Raw genomic sequence first — 26,903 nt, 5'->3', positions numbered from 1 at the left:
TCAGGAGCTCGTATCCATTGTTGAAGGTCTTCGTACAAATCCCCTGAGGGAACTGAGTCCAGAGTGGCTGCCTTGCCCCCACCTGAGCACCTGAACTTAATCTCACACTGAATAGCAGCCCCACCCCCGCCAAAAGCCCTGAGGCTGGGAAGCAGCATTTGAATCTCAGACCCCAATTGCTGGCTGGACGGATCTGGAGGCAAGGTGGGTGTGGAGAGGACACTCAGAAGTCAAGTCACTAACTGGGAAAATGACCAGAAAAGGGGAAAAAAATAAGACCATAGAATGTTACTTTCTTGGTGAACAGATATCTCCTCCCATCCTTTCTGATGAGGAAGAACAAGGCTTACCATCAGGGAAAGACACAGAAGTCAAGGCTTCTATTTCCCAAATATCCAGAATAAATATTCAATGGGCTCAGGCCATGGAAAAGCTCAAAAAGGATTTTGAAAATCAAGTGAGAGAGGTGGAGGAAAAACTGGGAAAAGAAATGAGAGAGATGCAAGAAAAGCATGAAAAGCAGGTCAACACCTTGCTAAAGAAGACCCAAAAAAATGCTGAAGAAAATAACACCTTGAAAAATAGGCTAAGTCAACTGGCAAAAGAGGTTCAAAAAGCCAACGAGGAGAAGAATGTTTTAAAAAGCAGAATTAGCCAAATGGAAAAGGAGGTTTAAAAGCTCACTGAAGAAAATAGTTCTTTCAAAATTAGAATGGAACAGATGGAAGCTAATGACTTTATGAGAAACCAAGAAATCACAAAACAAAACCAAAAGAATGAAAAAATGGAAGATAATGTGAAATATCTCATTGGAAAAACAACTGACCTGGAAAATAGATCCAGGAGAGACAATTTAAAAATTATGGGACTACCTGAAAGCCATGATCAAAAAAAAGAGCCTAGACATCATCTTTCATGAAATTATCAAGGAAAACTGCCCTGATATTCTAGAACCAGAGGGCAAAATAAGTATTCAAGGAATCCACTGATCACTGCCTGAAAGAGATCCAAAAAGAGAAACTCCTAGGAACATTGTGGCCAAATTCCAGAGTTCCCTGGTCAAGGAGAAAATATTGCAAGCAGCTAGAAAGAAACAATTCAAGTATTGTGAAAATACAATCAGGATAACACAAGATCTAGCAGCTTCTACATTAAGGGATCGAAGGGCATGGAATAGGATATTCCAGAAGTCAAAGGAACTAGGACTAAAAATGAAGAATCACCTACCCAGCAAAGCTGAGTATAATACTTCAGGGGAAAAAATGGTCTTTCAATGAAACAGAGAACTTTCAAGCATTCTTGATGAAAAGACCAGAGCTGAAAAGAAAATTTGACTTTCAAACACAAGAATGAAGAGAAGCATGAAAAGGTAAACAGCAAAGAGAAGTCATAAGGGACTTACTAAAGTTGAACGTTTACATTCCTACATGGAAAGACAATATTTGTAACTCTTGAAACTTTTCAGTATCTGGGTAGTGGGTGGAATTACACACACATACACACACACACACGCACACACAGAGACAAAGAGCACAGAGTGAATTGAATAGGATGGGATCATATCTTAAAAAAAATGAAATTAAGGGGTGAGAGAGAAATATATTGGGGGAGAAAGGGAGAAATGGAATGGGGCAAATTATCTCTCATAAAAGAGGCAAGCAAAAGACTTTTTAGTGGAGGGAAAAAGAGGGGAGGTGAGAGAAAAACATGAAGTTTACTCTCATCACATTTCACTAAAGGAAGGAATACACTCATTTTGGTATGAAAACCTATCTTACAATACAGGAAAGTGGGGGTGAAGGGGATAAGCAAGGTGGGGGGGATGATGGAAGGGAGGGCAATGGGAAGAGGGAGCAATTTGAAGTCAACACTCTTGGGGAGGGACAAGATCAAAAGAGAGAATAGAAGCAATGCGGGGCAGGATAGGATGGAGGGAAATATAGTTAGTCTTATATAACACAACTATTATGGAAGTCATTTGCAAAACTACACAGATATGGCCTATATTGAATTGCTTGCCTTCCCAAAGGGAATGGGTGGGGAGGGAAGGAGGAAGAGAAGTTGGAACTCAAAGTTTTAGGAACAACTGTCGAGTACTGTTCTTGCTACTAGGAAATAAGAAATACAGGTAATGGGGTATAGAAAGTTATCTGGCCCTACAGGACAAAAGAGAAGATAGGGACAAGGGAAGGGAGGGGTGATGGAAGAGAGGACAGATTGGTGATAGGAGCAATTAGAATGCTCGGTGTTTTGGGGTGGAGAGAGGGGACAAATGGGGAGAAAATTTGGAACCCAAAATTTTGTGAAAATGAATGTTAAAAGTTAAAGAAATAAATTTTTTTTAAAAAGCAAAAATAAATAAATAAAGATATGGTTAGATTGTTAAAAAAAAATTTTTTTAAATTACTTTTAAAAAGATCACTGGTAACTTTGGAGAGGGTAGTTTCAGTTGAATGGGAATTAGACTGCAGAGTTGAGAAGTGAAAGTGAGATCATTCACTATGGTCTTACCTCTCCCTCCTCCCATGCACCATCTGTAATGAGGACTCAGCTCTGTTTGCTTTCCCCGCTTTTGTTTGTAGGGGGATACACCCAATGACCTATTCTCTGATGGCTTGCCAAGTGAAGCATATGGAATGGCATGGCTTCTCTGCTGAAGGAGGTTCCCCTCAAAGCTAACAGCCTTGGAAACCTAGAGAACTCTGGGTAATAGGTATATGTGGTGTCTGCATACACCTACTATCCCTCTCTTTTCTCTCTCTTCCTCTCTCACTTTCTCTTCCCTCTCTCTCTTTCTTTCTCTCTTTTTCTCTCTGTCTTTCTCTCTTCCCTCTATCTCTATCTCTCTCTGTCTGCCTCTCTTCTCTCTCTTTGTCTCTCTCTCTCCATGGCTATGCAGCTGAAAAAGGAAGTCCCAACCAAAGTAATAATTATTTTATTCTTCTCTCTCTCACCCCAAATAGTCCATCAGTTACCAAATCCTGTGAACTCTCTTTAGTTACTCTAAGTCCATCCTCCTCTCTATCTTCACTGACCATTGACATCACCCTTACATTTACTGCATTATCACCCAAGTATATATCATTCAACTAGATTATTGTAATAAACTTTTAACAAGCCTTCCCACCCCTACTCTCTTCCTACTGCAAATGTTCCATCTTTATACCTACCAGAATCTCTCAATAGTCTTTCTAACAACCGTGTTTCAAACTCCTTAGCTTAGCAATCAGAGCATTCTGCAATGCAATACCACCTTGCTTTTCCAGTCTTATCTCCTATTATTTTCTTTGATGTGTTATATTCTAACCAAATTGACTACTCCATGACCCCCGACTGTGTCCACACTTTCATATCTCCATGACCTTTTTCATATTAGGCTTTATGTCTGCAATACCTTCTTTCTTCCTGATGTCTGCTGTATTCCTACCCATTCTTTAAACCCAACTGAAATGTCCTCTCTTCCAAAAGCCTTCATGGGTTTCCTCTGCCCTGGTTGACAAAGATCTTTCTCCCTTCAGATCTCATCTAACACTCCATATATTCATGCATTTATCATGTCTTTGTATTATGTTATTTGTACATGTATCATACCTTCCTATTAAACTGTAAGTTCCATTGGGGGAGAGATTCTGTCTTATCTAAAATCTAGCACAATGTTCTGCATACAGTAGACAGTAAATATTTGACTTGAATTATTGTAATTAAATCAAAGATGTTGCTTAGTGGATTGAACCCAGTTCTTCAGTACCTCAAAATCAGCAGCAGGTTTACTAAGTAAAGGAAAAACAAAACAATTTTCATGAGGAAAATTGCCTCACAAAGAAAGTAAAAAAGATTGGTTAAAAAATAAATAAGCAAAAAAAAAGTTGTAGCATGATGAAGAAATATTATAGCTTAAAAGAAACTGAAGAGACAATACCAGAAAGAAAAAAATAAAATGAAATTATATCAGCAAGGGATCCAGAAAGGAAACTTAACTCTATCAGAAAATATTTTAGCATGAATAAGTTCACAAAGAATACCAAACTGTCAGTGACAGAGAAAAAATATCTCATATCCTAAAAAAACCATCACTCCAAATTGTAAAAGAGTCTCACTCAGCAATATAAATGAAAGAAGAAAATGGACTATAATATACAGGGAAATAAGGGAAGTGATACTGCATCCTCAGATTATGTGTTTAACCAAACTGAGCTATTTTTGGTAGAAAAGATTTTTTTTTAACTCAACAGATTAATTCTTGGTATTTCTATAGAAGAAACCAAAGTTGAATAGGGCCTGGGACAGTGTGGTGAGGTGGTAAGTACACTGGATTTGAAGCTAGCGGACCCGTGGAACTAAGGCCATCACTTCTCATCTCAGGGTCTTGGGTACCTCATCTGTAAAATGGGGGAGTACATGTAGAAGTCCTCTAACATTCCTTCAAGCTCTAAAACTATGACACAGCATCTTGGATATTCATACCAGCGAAGAAACTATGAAGTTTTTATCTTTAAAGTTTCATCATTTTTATCTTTATCTTTACCAAGATAAAGCATCTTTAAAACAATGGAGGAGTAATTTGATTATCTAGGTTTTTTTTCTTGCGCAGAAGCTATTTCCTTGATCTCTCATTTTACAAGAGGAATGTCAAGTAAAGAGCTGCAAAATGATTTGCAAAGACAAAATAAACAAATCTGGACTTGCCGTCAAGACCATTAGAGAGTGGATGTCAAAGATGAAGAGTAAGGTCAGTAAAGGAGGTCAGTAAAGATATAAACAGCATTTTCAAAACTTGCTATTTAGAGTAGGGGAAGGAGTGATGAAAATCCTGTAGCAGTAATATTAGATACTTCATTTCATATTGGGAGGGGTGAGGTGTGTGTGTGTGTGTGTGTGTGTGCACGTGCGTGCGTGTGTGTGCGTGTGTGCAAAGATTAGGACTGGATTGATTCTAGTGAAATGAAGTGACTTGTGATTACATGAATAAAACAATGAAATAGGGGATGGTAGAGGGAGAAAAATAAATAATGGTAGAACGAGAAAAATGAACAGTAATAATCCTAAATATGAGAGGCAATGTGATATAGCTGGTAAAGAGTTGTTGATGGAGACTAGACAATATGTGACAAATACTTGCTGCGTGGCCCATTAAGGTCATTCAACCTCTCAGTACCTCAGGCAACTCTATAGAGCTATCAATTACCAGTGTTAGTCTGTATTGGTAAAGGGCTCTTTCTTAATGGGAATTCCCTAGAAGAGTGAAATTACAGGTTTAGTCTGAAAAACCAAACAACTCCTAAATGAAAAAAGATTGAATTCTCCTATAAAAAGGAATATACTAATAGTGAAATTGTTTAGTTATTTTTTTGTTTTTGTTAGTACTTACCCCTTTTAAAAATGTTTATATATGTGAATGTTGATAATGGTGAGTAAAAGTGAAAATTTATTAATAGTTGGTTGTTGTCTGTTCTCAGAGAAGACTAAAATGACATCATTATGTTAGAGACAAGTTACAGTGTGTCTGACTGTGGCTGATGAGACTAATATGAGCTCAGCATGCTCTACTACAGGTTGGGCACAAATAGGTCATGTGAACATGTGGGGTAGATTCTCTAAATTTGTGCATCTCGAGCACCTTCTCTGTTGAGGGCATGTCATGCTGGGTGGTTCTGTGCCAGTGCCTCCAATGTCATGCAATCAATTCCAGAGTTCTTAAGAGAGACCTCAAGAGTGTCCTTATATTGCTTTTTCTGACTACCATGTGAGTGCTTGCCCTGTGTGAGTTCTCCATAAAATAGTCTTTTTGTCAAGCATACATTTGGCATTTTAACAACATGGCTAGCCCATCAGAGTTGCGCTCTTTGCAGTAAAGTTTGAATACTTGGCAGTTTAGTCTGAGAAAGGGCCAGTGTCAGGTACCTTATCCTGCCAGGTGATCTTCAGAATCTTTCCAAGACAATTCAGATGGAAGCTATTCAGTTTCCTGGCATGACTCTGATAGACTGTCCAGGTTTCACAGGCATACAACAATAAAGTCAGCACAACTCTATTTTTAAATTGTTTATATATGTGAATGTTCATAATGGTGGGTAGAAGTTAAAGTTTATTAATAATTTATTTAAAAGAAAAACCCAAACTTCTTCCTCAAGATATTATATTTTAAACTTAGTTAACATTACTACTTTCCCAAGAATAAGACAATAATACCACCACTTTATTATTATTATTGGCTAGCATTTATTTAAGTACTTTAAGGTAAACCTTAACAGAGTATTTTCCATATAGTAATACTACTAAGAGCCAGCATCTATTTAGTGCTTTAAAGTTTGCAGATTATTTTATATATAATCATAAAAATAATAAGAGCTAGCATATACATAAGCACTTTACAGAACACATTATATATGGTAGTAATTATTTTGTTGTGTGTTCAACTCTTCATGACCCCATCAGGGGTTTTCTGGACTAAGATACTGGAGTGGTTCACCAGTTCCTTCTCCAGCTCATTTTACAGATAAGGAAATTGAGACAAACAGGGTTAAGTGACTTGCCCAGCACCAAGCTAGTAAGTGTCTGGGGCCAAATTTGAACTCAGGTCTTCTTGACTCCAAGACTGGCACTCTATCCACTGCAACACTTGGCTGCCCCAGTGATAACAATAGTAACTCATAGTAATAATAGCTAGCATTTATATAAACACTTTAAGATTTGCATATCATGTTAGATATAGTAATATTAACTAGCATTCATATAGCATTGTAAGATTTGCAGAGCACCTTACATGTAGTAATAATAGCTAGTATTTTTTAGTACTTTTATTTATTACACTATTTGTTTAGAAGGATAAAGGAGAAGTTGTGTGTCCAGGGAAATTCAAAGAGCATTGAAGATGAACTTTCTCATCAGTTAGGTTCCCAGAAGAAGGTGTTTGGACAGACAGACAGAGCCTGAGACTACTCATTAGCTTAAGTGGTGTTAAATGGTGGCTGAGACTGAGACCAGGCATGTGAGGATACTTGACAGAGCCCTAGTGATGTAACACTGGAATAATTCGGCAATGAATATTTGATCCTTTTCATCAAAAATTCAATTTAACAAACATTTATTAAAGCACCTGCTGGGTGCAGCATGCTGGTCTAGAATTGGCAGAGATTTAAAGATTAAATCAGACACAGTTTGATGGCTTTCTGAAGATGGGGAAAGGGACAGATTAGGAAAGGTAGGGGAGGTAAAAACAAAAGACGTCAACAGCACATGTAGCTAATAAATAAATTTGACACGGACCTTCTTTCAGTATTTTGAGGGAAACCACCCCTATCCCCTAAGAGCAGCCTCAGAAGTAACAGAATAACTTCATTCATTTAACAATTGCCTCGTAGATTTAGTTTGACCTTCAAGGCTCAGCTTAGTTGTTGTTCCTTTCAGGAAACCTTTCCATATTCCATCTTCCTCCCTACTCCTGAATCAAAGGAAGATGATTCCTCCCCAATCTGAATCAATAATGTTTGTACCTATCCCAGCATAATTGTCTCCAGTGTGTTTCTGGCTGTTAGCGGTAACAATAGCTAGCATGGTCTAAAGTTTGTTAAGTTTGCAGAATACTTTACAAATATGTCATTTTATCCTCACAAGAACCAATCCTGGGAAATAGGAGTTATCATTACCCTCATTTTACAGAGACGAAAACAGAGGTCTACAGATTAAGTGACTTGCCCAGGGTCACACAGCCACTAAGCATCTGAAGCCAAATTTAAACTCTGATCTTCCTGATTCAAGTCCATTGCTCTGTCCACTGTGCTACCTACCTGCTTCTTTAAGTATGAGAGCAAAAAGTCAGCAGATTCTCCTTTTGGAAAGGTTAGGTTGTTATACTACAAATTATTATTAATAATCATACCTTACCTGTGGACACATAGGATCATGGAATTAGAGATGGAAAGGACTTCAGAGGCAATCAATTACAACTGTTATTTCTTATATTTTGCAGATAAAGAAATACTTGGCATAACTCTAAGTGAAGTAACACTGGAATAATTAAGCAACAAATGTTGAGTGTGAAATGACTTGTCTAGGTTCATATGGCTGGTAAGTGTCCTTGACTTCCGATTCAGTACCCTATCCACTAACCCTCGTGGGACCCTGACCCCTAGGAGCTAAGTCAAGTCAGCAAGTATTTATCAAATAACCTACTATGTGCCCGGCACAGGAAATATAAAGAAAGACAAAAACAGCAAAACTTAGCTGTGGTTCATGTTTAGAGTCTCCCTGGAAAGGGATTAACAGTGTCCCTTCTAGGAAAAGTATTCAATGTATGAAGCAAATATCCGGCATAGGATAGCTGTTTATTCCTTCCACCACAAAAGAACTGCTTAAAATGCAAATTACCCATAAGTGTATATTAACAAATAAAGCCTAAAACAATAACCCATCTAGTCTATTCTACTTTTTCAATAGGTAAGGATAATTTTGTAGAACTGCTGAATATTTATCTCATAATAGATATGATATCTCATATCTATAATCTCATATAATAATAGATATCTTTTATCTCACCTGGGATCTGTTCTGTCTAAACGGCTCCCAAAGTCTAGATCTTCTGACCAGGCAGGGGTATGGTTTGGGCTTCCTTGGTTCTTTCATCTGTTGTGTCCTCTTGTAGGTGATTGTCATCTCATCCAGGAAGTGGTTCTTTTGTAGGTATTACAATAGGAACCAGTGTTAACTTAGGAAGCTGGACCTCTCAAAATCATGGGGTTAGTCAGTCACCAAGGCTAGAAATAGCTTTCTCTTGGGATTGCTATTTGGTGATCTGTGCTAAGGGTAAAATACGTAAAGAGGGACTTGAAGTACTGTCTCTGGATTATATAGGTATACACATGTTCTCTTTGCCATATACTCATAGCCATTATGACTGCTGGAAGGCCAGAGAGAAAGTTCCCACTTTCTAGAAGTCCAAGGGAGGAAAAGTTTGGTTGGGTCTTTCTTCTCTTCTTAGTCTATTAAATGGGAAGCTCTTTATGGCTTAGTTGTTATTTATCTTTGACAGAATCACCCAATGAACTAATAAGGGATTGTTGCACAATCAATCAACAGGCATTTATTAAGTATTTACTGTGTGTTAGATAAGCTAAACACTGGGGATAAAAAAAGAAAACACACACTCAACACACACACAAATAGCCCTAATCCTCAAGGAGCTTACATACTAATGGGGGAGACAAGAGATACATAAATAGGAACACACATTAGAAACAGAGTGTAAAATGAAGGTGCAAATCTTCCAGCACTGAGACTGACCGCATGTCTACCTTACAGAAACAGAGTATGCATTGCCAGCTCCATGGGAGGTGCCCAGAGCAGCAGTTCGGGGGTTCCTATGATCATCTCTGATATTCCTTGATAAAGCATCATATTGAAAGAAATCTCTGAAAGCCTGCACATCCTAAAAAGCAAAAATGAAGCCAAACTGGGCTTAGTGCCTGCAGCAACCTATATGATGACATTATCACTGGGTCAGGAGACTCCTTGAAGAGGGAGGTCAGCTCCCAAAGGAATGGTTGTTACTGCACCAAGCCATGATAAAAAGTCTCACTCTCTCTACTGCCTACGATTCATGTGGAATTGGATACTGTGGGGCCTAAAACGAGAGCTCTTGTCTTGGCTCTGATACTAATTCACGGTGTGACCTGGGGGCAAATCAATTCTCTGACCTGGGCACTCTGTTTTCTCTTTTATAATGCAAGAGGGTGGGCTAGGGGATGAGGAGGATTCCTTCTACTCTAATGTTCTGGTTTTTGATAGTTTTGGCCATTAACCTGAGGATAATTTGGCTCTGGTCCCATAACAGAGCAGTTTTAAGTAATTTTCTGTCCTATGCAGATAGTCCCTCCTGGGAGTATGAGTCTTGGAGTGGGGATATATAGATGCATGGATAACTCTTTCTTGGTTCTCCCCCTACCTCTTTGATTGCTTCTTTTCTATTTCTGCCCAAGGTACCACCATTCTTCTAGTACTTGGCTTCATGACCATAGCATTGTCCTCAACCCTTCACTTTCATTCACCCAATATATCCAAAGTTACCATATTGTTTCTATTGCCACAATATCTTTCTAGTCTGACCTCTTCTCCCAACAAACATAGCTACTGCTTTAGGTTAAGCCCTTATCACCTCTTGCCTAGATTATTGCAACAGCCTCCTAATTGGTCTCCTCACCGGCCTCAAGTCAATCCAGTATATCATTCATATTTTTCCTTTTAGGCTGAATCTAATTACATCACTACTCTATAAGCATACTTCAGAGATATTGTGGGTTTGGTTCCAGACCACCACAGTAAAACAACTCGTGAATGTTTTGGTTTCCCACTGCAGATAAAAGTTGTGTTTACATTATACTGTAGTCTATTAAGTATGTGATAGTATTATGTCTAAAAAACCCAATGTACATATCTTATTTAAAAAATACTTTATTGATCAAAAATACTAATCATCATTTGAGCCTTCAGCAAGTCATAATCTTTTTACTGGTGCAGGGTCTTGCCTTGATGTTGATGGCTGCTGACTGATGAGGGTGTAGATTGCTGAAGGTCAGGGTAGGTGGCTGTAGAAATTTCTTAAAATAAGACAACAATGAAGTTTACCCCATTGGTTGACTTGAACCTTTCACTTGAGCACTTAGAGACCACTGAAGGGTTATTAATTGGCCCAGTTTCAATATTGCTGTGTCTCAGGGAATAGGGAGGCCCAAAGAGAAGGAGAGAGACAAGAATGGTTGATTAGTGAAGCAGTCAGGACACACACAACATTTATTAAGGTTTACTGTCTTATCTGGGCACATCTGTGTCTCCCCAAAATGATTAGAATTGCAACATCAAAACTCACTGATTAAAGATCACAGAAACATATAATAATAATGAAAAAGTTGGAAATATTGCAAGAATTATCAAAACGTGACACAGAGACACGATGTGAGTACATGCTTTTGGAAAAATGGTGCCAATCGATTTGCTTGAGGCAAGGTTGCCACAAACCTTCAATTTGTAGAAAATGCATTATCTGCAAAGCACAATAAAACAAGGTATGTCTGAATAAAATAAATTCCAGTGGCTCTCTATTGACTCTTCTAAAATATAAAACCCATAATCTAGCCCTAACATCTCCAGCCTCATTGTACATTACTCCTCTTCTAGTATACTGAGATCCAGTCAAACTAGCCCTTTCTTTTCTGACATATAATACTTTATCTCCTACTCTATGCCTTTGCCTTCCTTCACTATCCCCCAAGCTTGGAATACACTTGGAATACAACAGAATTTATGTCTTCAAAATAGCTCAAGCACTACCTTTTTCACAGAGCATTTCTTGATTCCCCCTCCCCGATTGCTAGTGCCCTTCTTTCCCAATTACCTTGTAGTTATTTGTATTCTCTCTCTCTCTCTCTCTCTCTCTCTCTCTCTCTCTCTCTCTCTCTCTCTCTCTCTATATATATATATATATATATATATATATATATATATATATATATATATGTAATATACATACTTGTTTCCCTATTAGAATATAAACTTCTTGAAAGTAGGGATTATTTTACTCCTTGTATTTGTATCCCTAGTACCTTGTATAGTGCCAGGCATGTAGGAAGTCCTTACTGAATGCTTGTTGATTGATTCTCAGGCTCCCCTCCTGACTCAAATTGCTCCAGTTCACTAAATGTGGGACTCCCCAAAGGTTCTGTACTCTTTTTTCTTTATATTCTTTTCCTTTGAAATCTCATCTGTTCTCATAGGTTCAATGATCACCTCTAGTAAGATTACCACCACATTTATATATGAAGTCTTTATCCTTCTCTTGAACTTCACTCCCCCATCTCTAACTACCTCCTTGACATATCCACTTGGATGTTCCACAGGCATCTCAAACTCAATATGTCCAAAGCAGAACTCATTTTCTTTTCCCAGAAATACATTCTTCTCTCAAAGTTCTCTACTTCTGTTGAGGACACCACCATCCTGTCATCATGGTTTTCAATCTCATTGTCATCTTTGGTTCTTCCTTCCCATCCAGTTGGTCAAGTCTTATTGACACAATAGCTCTTCTATCAATTCTCCTCTTTCTACTCACAAAACCTGTTAGATTAGTCCCTTATCACCTCTTGCCTAGATTCTTTAACTAGCCTTCTAATTGCTTTCCCTGGTTCTCATCTTTGCTCTTCCCAATGCATCCTCCACAAAGCTTCCTATCATTTTTCTAAAACACAAATTTGATCATGTCACTTGTTCCCTTACTCAAAAATCTTCAATAATTCCTGGTTGCCTCTTGAATAAGATATACACTTTCAACCTGACATGTAAAGTCCTCCATAATATGGTTCCCACCTATGTTCTAGATTACTTCATATTACTTTCCCTTTCCAACCAACTGGCCTAAGAGATACTCCTTATTCACAACTTTCCATTTACCCCATCCTCTACCTTGTGGCTTCAGGCAAAGCAACTTTTGAAAGGTTCAGTGGATAAGATCATAAAGAGGAGATCTTGGCTTAATACTAGAAGGAAGAACTTGAGTTAGAATTCAGTTCACAAATTAAATTGACAAACAGGACTCTTTAGCAATGAATGGGCTATATCTTAAGAGGCTGTTCAAGTAATCTGGATGTCCACTGATTCACCTCTAATATTTCTATAACTGGATGAGAGTGAGAGACATTGCTTAGGACAACAAATTCCATGGCAGCTTTTAATTGAAATGTCAGTCTGGGACAGGCAAACTGCCCAAAAATTAACTGAAAGGAAAAAGTATATTACTAACTTATAAAGGAAATTCGTCCTCACAATGAGCAGTGATCAAGAATCTAACCATTTAAAATAGTACCAACTTAAAAGAGCATAGTATGACCATTTAAGACCAGTGAGTAAAAGACATATTTAGGCTTCTCTGGATTTCAGATGATGAAATTCAATTCCATTACTATATTCTAGAGGGAACCCAGTTTGAAGGGGAAGATGAGGAACAAGGGGGTAGGATGAGGCAAGCTGGAGGGGGAGAGATCTACTGCAACCCTGCCAGTGACTTTGCTGATGAAAGCACATTATGGCCTCATAAGATAGGTCATTTCACAGAGTGATCCTTGCACAAAAGATATCCCGAATGAGCCATTCTGTGCTTGCAGAATCCCATTCTCCTGTCTACAACGGATTCCTTTCCCCCATGTTAAGGTCTCCCCATAGTAGTGCAAATCTTTCTATCTTTTGACATCATCTCAGCAGACCTCAGGAATCTGGTACAATGTGGGGGAAGGGGCAGCCTCCAAACTGTGGGATGTACTCAGCAAAGGTTGTCCAAATGAGGCATGCTAAAGAGGGCAAGGGCTTGCTTAAATTTTTGAATTTATGCACCTTACACATTTGTGCTGCTTGTGATGTAATTTGTCTAAAAATATTTATTGATATCCATTATAAGATATAAAATGCTGTGAGACATAGAAATATGCACTAGAAACTGGCCTTGCTCTTGGGGCACTTAAAATCTGCCAGGAGAGGTAGAAGTTAGGAGGTAGTGTGGTATGGTAGGAAAATAAAATTCCAGCTCTGCCATTTACTACCTGTGTAAAGTTGAGAAAATCACTTACCTTCCTTGGATCTCAGTTTCCTCAATTGTAAAATGAGAATTAGATGGCTCCTGGAATCCCTTCTAGGTCCCATTTTATGATTTAATCATTCTTTTTATGTGCAAAATTATAAATACAAGCAATATATGGTAAATAACATACAAGTAGCAAAAAAAAGTTCATAGGAGTATAGGGATCACTTCCATGTGATGTGACAGAGAATCAAAGATTACACAGGGAAGGTGAAATATGGTAACGTACCATCCCAGTTCAGGTACTGATAACCCAGGCCTGAACAACGCACAGCCCACGACCCGCCAAAGGATTTTGAGCCTTCCAAGTTACATGAGTGTCTGGTGCTCTTTCCAAGAGCACCAGTATTTCTTTGTATGTGAGAAGTTACTCTGAAGATTTTTTTGGTTCTAACATTAAAGTTTTTGGAGTGACTTTGTAAAATGGGTGATAAAAAGAAATAGAAGATCAAATCAGAATATAGAGTATTTAATCTGGACTGGACAAATAGATACTTATTTACTTACATGAGAGACAAAATATTGTTCCATTTGCCAAGAAGTAATAACCATTCTGAAGGAATACAATCTTTGTCACCATTTTGAATCAAAACATCTTGACTTAGGAAAATTGGACACCAATGTAAAATAAATAAAAGTGTCCAAATTGTTGAAAAATCTCAGTGGGGAACAAAAACTTTTCAAGAAAGTAAACTCAGTAAATGAGGAAGCTACTAAAGTTAGTTTTCAAATTTCTAAAGAAATTTGATTCCAAACGTGATTCTCAGTACGAAAAACTGATTGCTGACGAAGTGTCATATGTCCCAATAACTAAATGTAAACAGTAAAAAAACCTGAAAAATGTATTAAAACTTGTACTGATCAGCAAAGTAATTTTTTAAATATTAATATGATTTCATAATAAATACAAATCTTAATAAGTGTAATTAGCTGATATTAATTGAAATTTTCCTTTTTTAAAATGTGGTTTATTTGCAAAATAGTTTAATCATTAATTATACCTTTATTTGGAAAGGGAGCCACCAAAAACCTGTCTGCAGCCTGAAGAAGTTTAGGCATTCTAATTTTGGCCCCTACCTACTGCCAAGTTGTGTAGGTCTGTTATGAGCTCTCTCCTGGACTATTGCTACAGCTTTCTTATTGAATTTCTAGCTTTCATTCCATCATCTCTCTAATCCATCCTCCATGCTCCTGCCAAAATAACCTTCCTAAAGCATGAATCTAAGCACGTCCCTACCCTCTTCAAGAACCATAAGTCATTCCCCATTGCCTCTAAGATAAAATACAAACCTCTCTGCTTGGCATTTAAAGTCCTTCATAATGTGGTTCCATCCAGCCTTTTTAGTCCAATTCAGTAGCAAAACAAGTTGATCCAACCCAGCAATAGATTGAACTGTCTGGTTGAGGTGCTGTAAGTCCAGGTGAACTGCCCTCGCAGTGGAGACAATGTACCCTGTGAAGAGCCAACCCAGCCTATCAGTGGAACAATTTATCCATCGCCAACACTAATGCTTCATCCCATAGTGAACTTGGTAAAGCCTCTCCAAAGAAAAAAAGGACAGTGAGACTTAGCTGTTTCAGAGTTGTGATTTACCTTGGCTACATGTATGCCCTATGTATGTACCTTACTACCACTGTATTTTCAGTATGAACCCACACTTTCCCCTCATAGATTCTGTATCTTTCTATGCCATAAATAATGCCTTTTATAAAAGCCAACAGAATCTACTGACTGAATGCTAAGTAGGAATATAAGCTACCTTTGGGTTATTCATGTTGACCACTAATGTCCCTTCCAATCCAATATTTTAGGATTGTATAAAATAGAGAATCAACTAATTTTGGGAAGAAGATAAGTTTAGTTTTAGATATCTTGAGTTTGAGGTGATAGATATCTGAGTAGAGATGTACAGCAGGAAGATTAAAAATGAGAAATAGGGATTAAGTTGTACAGTAGACATGATTAAGGAATGATTTTCATAAAAATAGGGATTCCATGGGTAGGAATGGATGAAATCTCCTAGGGAGAGAGTGATATCAGAGAGACTATTCTTTTTGCCTCACCTTCTACTGCTTGACCCTGTCAATGAAGAGGTCCCGTGGATGCCTATGAACCCTAATCATTGGCATCCTGCTGCAAGAAGACAACATCCATTGGCCAGAAATGGGTGTTAGCTCAGTTAACTCTGATGCACTTTCAACCCTTAGGTGCTGTTTCTCCTAGACTTTGGAGTGTAAGCCCTTGACTTAAAGGATTTGTTGATTTTAGGGTGTGTAGGACCACAAGCAATTCAATCTCTTATGCTTTAGCAGTGAAGCCAAGGAGAAATTATATCATGGTGATACAGTGGCACGGAAACACAATGATAAGATTGTGCCTGAGGAAGTAGCACTTTGCTAAATTGTTTTCTTCTCTTCTTCCTCCTTCTTCCTTCCTTTGTTCAGAATGCTGTCCTTCTTTTAGTTATATTGTTCAAGCATAAAGTGCTTATTTAGTAGCCAAGATGTCGGCATACTGTAGCATCTGTTCCTATTCCCCTTTACTGAAATCTACAGATTTTTTGTTATTTTTATGTCAGGAAAAAGTGGGATCCTAATATGGAAAAGTGGTCAATAACATTTAATTGACACTATCAAAATCACTTTCTGATGGCAGCTGCCTACTTACTAGATGGTGAATAATGAGAAATAGTGAGGAACAAGATACTCAGGATGGGATAAAGTCAGAGGATATCTTTTTTCTCTTCTCTGTCTTTTTTTGTCCATCTCAATTTGACTTTATTTTAGAACTTTTACACATAATGAAACACATTCAGATTTTATTACCTCTACAAGTAGAAGGAGATACAGTTTGTGGGAAGCTGTATATATCTAGTGTATTTAGGATAAGTTGGTATTGCATCCTGAATCTACTCACTGTGTTTCTTCATCTGTATTTCTTCATATACAAATTACCTAACATACAAATACAACTCTGTATTTCTTCATCTGTAAATTTAACTTCCTCCACTAAAGTCCTCCAGTGCCTCCTCCTGGTGGAAAGGTGACCCAGGGTTCTCCAAGTTGAAGCAAAGCCTTGGGGGGGAGGAAGAGGGGGAGGGGAAAGACTTGGCAAGCACCTGTCAGTGTGTTAGTTATTCAAGGACCAGAGTAAAGTTTAGTGAGTAGGTGGTAGTTATTTTTGGCTATAGCTATCCCTGAAATTCTACTAAGGCAGGCAGAAGGTTGTGATCTGGATGAACTGAGAGATTTGGGAAGTGATTGTTTAATTGAATTGGGCGAGTACCTACATAGATTAAGTCATGTACATTTTGAAACATTTGTAGACTAAATAGAAGAAGTTTGTATCCTTTCCCAAAGGATTAAGAGGCTTGACAAAAGCCCCAGGCTAAGGATTCATCCCTGCAGTACAAAACTTGCAATAATGGGATTTCAGAGCTGCTAGTGTCTTTAGAAAGCATCTAGTCAAACCCTCTCATTTTATTTCTTTAGTTAATTTAGTTTTAGTTTTCAACAGTCACTTTAATAAGGTTTTGAGTTCTAAATTTGTCCCCCTCACTCCTTCCCCTCCTCAAGACACCATGCAATCTGATATAGGTTATACATATATAATCATATTAAACACATTTCCACACTGGTCATGTTGTGAAAGAAGAATCAGAACAAACAGGGAAAATCAGGTAACTCTCTCATTTTAAAGGGAAGGAAATTCTAGGCCTGGAAAGTGAAGTGACTTATTTGCCCAAGATCAATTAGTGAGAGATGATGGCATTTAGCACAGGAAGGGCCCTTGGAGATTCAAGAATTTAGCACAAGGAAGGGCTTTTAGAGATTCAACCCATTATTTTACATATAAGAAAAATTCAGACCCAAACTTTAAGAAGTTTAGCTATTGTCACAGTTAGTGACAGAGCCAAGAAAACTCATGTCTTCTGCCTTGCAGTCCAATTCAGGTTTCATTCTATTTCGGAAAGATGGCTTGGTTTCCCCTGGTTGTTTAACAAAAATAAAAAAAAGTCTACCATATGCTCAGAAGCAGCTGAGTCCAATGGCAGGCAACCTGTGACGGCTTCTTTTGGGATACAGCCATCACATCCTCTACCCTAAGTTAGGCTCTGCTTCTTTTGCGATCAGTTCTCTCCTCTCTTCCAAGACATACTCGTTCTGAACTTCCACTAAGCAGAACCTTACAGGATCTGGGGTCTCCTATGGCTCTGGCGCACGGACAAGGGTTTCTGGCCGCGATTTTTTATTACTTCGTTTACGTTATTACTTCTAGTACACATCGATCCGTGTTCTTCCCTGGTGGACAGAGAGGCTACTACGGGCCGAGCGATTGCGCCCCTTCAGGAAAGAAGGCACACTGTACAGCTCTCAGGAAAGCCCTATTCCTTTAAAGCCCGGTCTTGGAAAGGAGAGGCCTGGACCATTCCACTCCGTAGAAACAGGGAGGAGAAGAGTTTGGGGACCTAAGGGAGGTATAGACCTCCATCTCTCGGAGCTGGCCTCGAGGACTAGGCCGGGCAGGACTGACGGGAGCTTGATGTCCGTGTGTCCTGAAAGTGGAGACTTGTCTGCTCCGACCTATCCTCCGGCAGGCCCCTATGTCTTCATCACCCCCACCTCAAGCATTCCATCGTCCCGTCCCAGGGAGGAAGTAGTTGCATAATCATTCCAACTAAATTCCATCCTCTGTCCCGATGAGCCGCATCTATCTCGACAGCGCCCTCCGGAACAAGGCGGTGCACAGCACTCGGCTGCCCGGCTCTTGGGACCCGGCTGCGCACCAGCGGTAGGGCTCGGGGCTGGGCTCGGTCCTGCGCTTGGGGCTTGGGCAGCTGTTCGTCAGCATCTCTGTTCCGGAGTAGTTCGCTCCCTGGCCTGGAGACTGAACGGGGCGGGGCCTCCAGTGCACCTCTCTGTCTTTTTGGCTTTGGCTCTTTTCCTCCCAGCTTGGTTGTTGTGTGTTTGTCTTTCCTTCTGGAAGAGGACCATGGCATCAAGATGATGACATGACTTGCAGTTGACTGATTTGAGTGAGGGAGGGCTGTGGGAGGTCACCAACCTCACTTTCTTCTTCTGAGCCATCTGGGTCCAGTGGCCTGATGCTCATCAAGGTGACTGGAGATGGCCCGGCATGCAGTGGGAGACCCTGGCCCTTTCAGGCCAGGGTCTTATCACATTCTCACTTTGAGTGAGCTACCCCCAGCTTGGAATGAGGGTAGGGAAGCAAGGGACTTGGGAGGAGTGATCAAGGTCAGTGCATTGGTTAAAGCGCCCAAGCAATGTTAAATCCATCCTGGCTAAGGACTGGATTCCCGAGTGCGCTGTAATCCACCTAGGTTAACTTGCACTGCACGGATCCCACCGCGTCCCCTTCCTCCTAACTCTGGTAGTCCCTCTGAGGCTCTGGTTCCCCCTAATATTTACATTTACATAATCATTTAAGGTACAGAGGCTGTCCTCACCTCAGTCCAGTTAGGTGGAGTGGTACAGAAAATTAACTCTTTTTTTTGGGAGGAAACAGTTGGGGCTAAGTGACTTGCCCAGGGTCACACTGCCAGTAAGTGTCTAAGGCTGGATTTGAACTGGGGTCCTCCATGATTCCAGTGCCAGTGCTCTATTCGCTGGACCATCTATCTGGCTTTTGGAGGGCAGCCACAGTCTGGGGACTCATGTCAAATATCTAGAGACCAAGTCCCAAATTCTTTCCTTTTCCAGTCCTAATAAAGCCCCATAGCTCACAGCACTCTCTCTTCAGACAATTTAGTTTTTAATAGGATTATTCTTACACCAATAGAACCCCAAGGAACAAAAAAGGCTCAGTGAATGGGCCAGGTCACAATGGACAGTAGCAAAGCTTCCTGGACAGCAACCTTATTTTATTTCTGTGTTTAGTATTCATTTTGAAGGCATTTATTAAGTGCCTACTGTGCCCAAGGTCTGAGGAGCTGTAGCTTCAGGAATATAAAGCATTGGCCTTGAAGACCCAGGGTCAAGTCCTACAGCAGTACCACCACAGAATTGGCATCCCAAACTCAGCGTGTCCACAACAGAATTCTTTATTTACTTGCCAAAACCTATCCCTCTTCTGAACTTCCATATTAATGTGAAAGGTTCCACTTTCTTACCGTTATCCAAATTAGAAACCTTAGTGCAGACCCTGGCCTTTTGCAAAGCTTCCTGCTTCACATCACTGTATAGGCAGATTTTTCTTCATGGAGTAGCCAGATGATTTTCCTGAAGTATGAGTCTGACCATGTCACTCCTCTACTCAACACACCCCGTGGGCTCCCTATTATTTCTTCTATTTGACACTTCCAAAGTTCTTTATAACCTGGCCTCCAGTCTTCTTGCACATTACTCTTCTTCATGCTGGTTTGTTGGTTGTTGTTGTGTTTGTCCTTCATTCTCAAAGAGGACCATGACATCAAGGTGATGACATGACTTGTAGTTGACTTTGATTTGAGTGAGGGAGGGCTGTGCGAGGTCACCAACCTCACTTTCTTCTCCTGAGCCATCTGGGTCCAGTGGCCTGATATTCATCAGACGGCATCAGGATGCTATGTGAGACCCTGGCCCTTTCAGGCTAAGGTCTTATAGCATTCTCTCTTTGAGTGAGATACACCCATTCAATGAATAGGCTTCTTTAAGCAGTTGCTGAAGGGATGGCCCCTTTAATCAACAAAAACAAAAAATTAAACTGGGAGAAGATCCTCTCGGTTCCTGTGTAAGAGAGAAACAATTACTATTTAGCATGCTGGCTACAATCTTACCATACTGGCCTACGTCCTCTTCCTTAGGAAAGAAACTCATCAACTCTCTTCGTGCCTTTGAATTGTCTGGAATACTCAGGAAAGCACCTTCACCTTTGCCTTAGACTCCCTGGTTGTGTTCAAGATTCAGCTCAACTTGTAGCTACTAAACTTCTGAGGTTACCTTCCATTCACATTGTATATACCTATCCCTCTCCTATTAGAGTCTAAGTTCCTGAAGCCTAGAGACTCCTTTTCTTTTTTTGTGTCTCTTGTCTAACTGGGTGCCTCAATCATTTATTAAGGGTAAGTGCTTGTAGTTTGACTGATTGACCTCTTAGTGCCTCAGACAATTACCTAAAACTAAATGTAATTATGACACTGGCCTTCCAAGGTAATAGGAAAAACAGTTCCTACCTTCAAACCTTGCTTTCCATTTAAGCTTAGCATCTTGGTAGCACCCATAGAGTAACAATATTTGGAAAATTTATTAATTCATGATAGTTTAGAATTTTCTGATCTTCCCATGTGACTGACTCTTTAATAGTGGTAATAGCTCTAGTAATACTGTCTCTGGTTTGATCTGATCCCAGTTCTTCCAACTACACTACATTAAATTACCTCTTATTTTGACCTTAAGTAGATTTCTAGCTCTTGATCACTAACAGTTCATTCTTTTAAAGCATTTGAAATTTAATTTGCATCACTTGTAGGCCTTTTTTTCCCATGCAAGGTCAAATTTAACCCTATATAAATTTTTTATTTAGAACAAGTCCTCTTTTCCCCACTGTGCCCCCTTCCCACTTCTAACTAGACTTTGTGAGGAATAGGAATAGGAATAGGAAAGTTTGGCACCCGAGAGGGATTATTTAAAAGTTAACGGAAACAAAAATCCCCCTGGCATCAAGACCCTGCGCTATCTGTTTTGAGTGATTCTCCTGCCTTGATCTAAGGGTGCTAGTTCATCCCTACTGCAGTGATACCAGTGCTAGTCAAACTGTGTTTATTCTGCTTTGCGTCACTATGGCACTGAGGAGACTAATTTAAGTATTTTGAAAAACAAAACAACCCAGTCCTAGGTAACCCTTCCCTATAAGCTGAGTCTTAATTATTTTTTGCTTTGACAGATGGGGAAGTCAAATTATGGAGAAGTAAAATAACTTTCAGTACATCGCTCAGCAAGAATTAGGAGGGGATCTCCAGAAAGACACCTGACTCTCAGTCTAACACCCTATTAATTGCCTGATATTTCCCCGAGTGCAGACTACCTCCTCTGCCAACTTGCGCCAGCTTCCCACTGGGACAGTGAATGTCCTGTTAATCACTGCCAAGATACAAAGTACTGTAACAGTATTAGCATTGTACTCTCTTAATTTTGTATGGAGTGCTGAGTTTGTGTAATTTGGTCCTAGATGTTACGTGGTTAAACTAGAGAATGCGTCTGTTTCTCAAGAAGTTTTAGTCTTATAGGGGATGTAGACAACATAGTCATTGACTAAACTGGGGTTTGATAAATTTGTCTTAGATCTAGGAGCTAGCCCTAAAACTAGGGAATGTATTGTTTTTCAGCTTTTAAAGGAAAAAAAATAAAAATAAAAAGTGGTGATGGTTGCAGAGAAAGGCACCAAACCTTTACTGTAACCCACTGCTTCTCAGCTTGAAAAGACATCAGGAGATAAAGGAAAAGCAGACTTGTACAGATTTGTACCAGGAAGGGAAAAGTCAATTTAAGACAGAGGAAAGACTTCATGGGGTCTTTTTTTTTTTTTTAAGGAAATCGGGGTTAAGTGACTTGAAGGGGGGTGTCACACAGCTAGTAAGTATCTGAGTCTAAACTTGAACTCAGGTCCTCCTGACTCCAGTGCTGGTGCTCTATCCACTGTGCCACCTAGCTGCTTCTGTGGAAGCTTTTAATATAGTTCATTTGACTCTTGGGGGTGGGGTGGGAGCAGGGCTCTTCCTGATGGAGTGTGTTACTACCTTTTCCTTTTGAGAGATTCTAAGAATTTAATTAGATTACTTCCGGGGTAACTGGGAGAGAACCCAGACCCTGGTGGCCAGTAACCCCTCTGCCATCCATCTCCTTTCCTGGGAGTACAGGACTTAGTGGAAGCCTATGCTGGAGTTAAAGTAGGTGAAGTCATTTATCCTGCCATCCATCAAGTGGCACAGTCTTTTCATGTTACATCATTAGTGTAATTTAAATATGCATGACTGAGAAGAGATGTAAGTGGAAAAAATGAAGTGCAATTCTGTAGTTTGAATTTTACTCAAAATGCTAGGCACTGCCATGGTGACCAGGCAAACCAAAATTGGTTAAGCCCTGGAATAAACTTTTCTCTATCTTAAAGTCTAAGAATTAGCGCTTTCTACCTTCTCTTCCGGGGCAGTGAGATAGCACAGTGGATAGAGCACTGGGCTTGGAAGCAGAAAGACTCATCTTCCTGGGTTCAAATCTGGCCTCAGACACTTACTAGCTGTGTGATCCTAGGTGAGTCACCTAACCCTGTTTGCCTCAGTTTCCTCCTCTGTAAAAATCAGCAATGTAAAATGAGAAGAAAATGCAAACCACTCCAGTATCTTTGCCAAGAAAACCCCAAATGGGGTTATGAAAGTTGGACCTGACTGAGCAAACAACAGTAAACTTCTACTCTACTGCTGTTCTGTCCCGTGTGTGTGTGTATATATGTCATTTACATGAAGATGCCTCCCAGATCTTCATGAACCCTCTCCTGAGCTCTAGTCCCCATCGCCTTCTGTCTGTAGATTTATGCACCTTCCTTAGAGCCTGCCCTTCGTTTGAGCTAATGGCATAATGCATGCCAAATCTTTTTCAACCTTTAAAGCAAAATGTGCATATTATCAGCTCTTATTGATATCATTTGCCTCTGAGATCCTTAGAAGAATGAACGCACTGTGTAAATCAAGGGGGCATTTTTCATTTTGTATTTTTCTGTTTTTTCTTTGGCCCTGGGTAACAAGGGTAGACATGGATGACATAGGTCACACTAGAGTCTTAATCTTATGGTTCCTTTAAAGACTTCTAGCTAGGCTGATCTCACCTTTTCTACTTTTTACTAGGGGAAATGGAATCCTTCTGGAGGGAGAACTGGTTGATGTTTCTCGTCATAACATCTCTGATGCCAATGGCAAAAAGGTGAGCAGGGGGAATCTGTGCAACGTAAACTGGAAAAGCCTTTGGGAGATGCAGGCCATGTGGAGCAGGGAGGTGGAGAATGAGCACATAATATACCATTTGGAGGCAGCAGTTGATTGGGCCAACATTTATACTGAGATATTTAGGAAAGGGGGAATAAGCAGTTTGCAAGTCTCAGCTGTATGTCAGGCATTGTGCGAAATGCTTTGCAAATATTATCTTGTTTTATTCTCACAACAACCCTGTCAAGTAGGTGCTATTAGTATCCTCATTTTATAGATGAGGAAACTGAGGCAGACGGAAGTTAAGTTACTTGCCCAGGGTCACACAGCTAGTAAGTGTCTGAGACTGAATCATTTAAAATAATGATTTAAAAATCCATTTGGGCTCAGGACTTCCTGACTCTGGGTGCTATATACATGCACACATGCACACACACCCCTGTATATATGTGTGTATGTTTATGTGGGTATGTATATGTATGTATGTATCTATATACATGCACACACACATACCCCCCCGTATATATGTGTGCATGTTTATGTGAGTATATAGATGTATGTATGTATGTATGTATATACACGCACACACACACACTCGCATATATGTGTGCATGTTTATGTGGGTATATATTTGTATGTATGTATCTATATACATGCACACACACACACACACTCGCATATATGTGTGCATGTTTATGTGGGTATATATATATGTATGTATCTATATACATGCACACGCACCCCCCCCATATATATGTGTGCATGTTTATGTGGGTATATAGATGTATGTATGTATCTATATACATGCACACACACATACACCCCCCCCGTATATATGTGTGCATGTTTATGTGGGTATATGTGTGTGTATGTATGTGTGTATGTATGTATGTATGTATGTATGCATATGAAAATGTCAGAGGCAGGATTTGAACCCAGGTGTAGCCAGATCAGAGTTTTGTCATTCTTTTCATTCACTTTCATTTCTTTTTCTTTCATTCATTCATTCTTTATTATAAAGTACAGCTCTCTAGGAAGGACACAGTTAGAAAGAGGTGATAAAAAACAAAAGATATCAATAAAAATATGTTCCAAAAGAATACATTTTGGGATCCCAGTAATTGAAAAGGAGCCAACGATCCCTACGTGTAGTAATCATATTATCCCTCTTATCAGTATGAAGCCCCACGGCATCATAAAGGAGATCCCAGGCCCGAATGGATAGAACACCTTGAAGGGTCCCTCCCCATAGAGCAGGAGGCCCAGGGCAGACGTGCAGTTTGTCCCTTTTCATGCTAACCTATTTTTCCTTCTTTTCCTAACCCAGTGAAATCTGTGTTTTCCACTGAGCAATTTTAAGAGAGAAATAATAGGAACGCTATCATCAGCACTGTACACCAGAGAAGGGGAAATAAATAGCAAATACCCAAGGAACTCGCTGACGTAGTTGATAAGAATTATAACTGATTCTCTCTCTTTATAACTATATATTATAATGTAATCATATAGAATTTGGTATATAATATATAATAATGAATTATATATGATAGAATGTCATACATGTACGTGTGTATATGTACATATACACACATATATTATATATATACAAACACACATACATACATACGTATATATATATAACAATTTATCTGGGATAACTAAGGTTACTTTAAACGAAGTAATTTAAGTAACTGTAAATATCTCAGTATAAATTTTTAATAAAACACTTAACAAATAAAAATTAGATATAAATAAAGGTACTGTAAAGTAGATGATCCCTAGTTTATAAGTTGTCTGGGATATATCAATAGGCCATTTTTTTGTGATATAGACCAGGTGTAACAAGGAGTGCTTGGCTCTCGTAGACTGTTTGGGAAGGCAGTTGATTGAGTGCTTGTAAAGAGTTCATTTGAGACCAAATGGCCCTGTGTGATTTAAGGCCGTCACACCTCCGTTTTTTGGCCTTGGGATCTCTCCTCTTTTGTTGTCATTGCAGTACATGGTATTTTTATTGGTTTGGGATAGACTAGGGAGCCTACATATACCACATGCCAATCTTGGGGGGGCAAGTGATGATGAAAATGAAGTCACATCACAGTAAGTAACTAGGAATTTTGACACCTTAGGCAAGTTCATTTAAGCAGTAGTAGGGTTGCCTCCACTCGACAAAAAAGGCATCAGAGTAGGTCTTTAGTATAGCTGTAGAGATCTCTTGCCTGAGGACCAAAAAAGTTCGGAAAAACTTATTTGCGCCTTGATAGCAGGTTTCTTAGTTCTTGGGGTCACACCAGTTCCCAAAGATCATACAGTATGCTGCAGAAAGATTATGATCAAAGTTGGTGGAGAAAGTACCCTCCTTGATGGAATCATAGCCTTTTGGCTAATATTATAGTGAATGCCCCTTCTAATATATAGTCATCATTTCCCATTATCCACTGACAGATGTAGTTTTCTGTTCCCATGTCTCAGGGCCTTAGTGATGAACACATTGAAGTAATGAAAAAGAAGAAATCAAAGTTTGATGAAAGGAGACTCTGACCAACCCTAAATTTGGAAGAGAATGTGCTTCCTCCTGCCCATCTCTTTAATGAGCCTTCATTCTGATGATTTGCCAATCCTCAGTGAAGAATTTCTTGTTCCCTACTCTTTCATAGTGGGTGTTTAGTGCTAGTCAGTTCTCTGTTAAATTCCTCAGACAACAGTGGGTTAAGATTCTTTATTTCAGACTCTTTACAAACGTTGTAAGAAATAACTATGGCTACCTAATTTGATAATTTTCCCAGTTTCATTCATTTAAAAAAAATACTTATCTATTGTCTGATGCATGCATGACTCACAGTTCAGCAGCACAGAGGACACAGAAAACAACCAAAGGGGGAGGCAGCTTGTGATAGAAGTCTCCCAGGGTCTTCGAAGAGCTTGGGGCTAGCATCGTTATGAGTGGCAGTTCCAGGGGGTAGCTCCTAGGTGTCCTAACTAGCTGTGTGATATTAGGCAAATCAGGTTACTGCCCTGGCTTCAATTTCCTAATTTCTCAAATGAATGAAGATAGATTAGATAATCTCTAAGGTCCTTCTATAAAATACAGGGACATTTATTGTCATTGATGAAACTGAGAAGCTCTTTTCTAGCAACCCATGTGTTGTATATCTTTTTTCCTTGTGTTATTACCTATAACTGTAAGGGTACTTTGGGTGCCAGTTGAGGGTATAACACATTAACCTTGTATTCTGTAATGTTTTGCAATTTGCAAAGCTCTTTCCTCCCAACCACCCTTTGAGGTAGGTAGTATAAATATCATTACCTCCATTTTTTTCTTTTTGTAAACTGTTTATGAAAATAGATGTCCCATTCCACACCTTCAGTCTATC

The 26,903-nt window shown here is 39.4% G+C and overlaps 1 protein-coding gene across 3 annotated transcripts in view; it reads left to right on the top strand.

The window, feature by feature from the left end:
- The first annotated feature begins 18,261 nt into the window (after positions 1-18,261).
- Positions 18,262-26,903, top strand: part of LOC140510095 (AP-3 complex subunit sigma-2) — a 72,098-nt gene continuing 63,456 nt past the window's right edge. For 2 of the 3 annotated variants that reach the window (XM_072618427.1, XM_072618437.1), the window contains exons 1-2: positions 18,276-18,410; positions 23,455-23,530. In XM_072618427.1, the coding sequence (XP_072474528.1) occupies positions 18,319-18,410; positions 23,455-23,530 (168 nt within the window). In that variant the 5' untranslated portion in view covers positions 18,276-18,318. Of the gene's footprint in view, positions 18,411-23,454; positions 23,531-26,903 lie in introns of all 3 variants that reach the window. The other variant, XM_072618444.1, reaches the window with a different exon arrangement.

This window comes from Notamacropus eugenii, chromosome 1 (genome assembly GCF_028372415.1).
Source record: "Notamacropus eugenii isolate mMacEug1 chromosome 1, mMacEug1.pri_v2, whole genome shotgun sequence".
Taxonomy (NCBI): domain Eukaryota; kingdom Metazoa; phylum Chordata; class Mammalia; order Diprotodontia; family Macropodidae; genus Notamacropus; species Notamacropus eugenii.
This window is presented reverse-complemented; position numbering and strand designations above follow the sequence as displayed.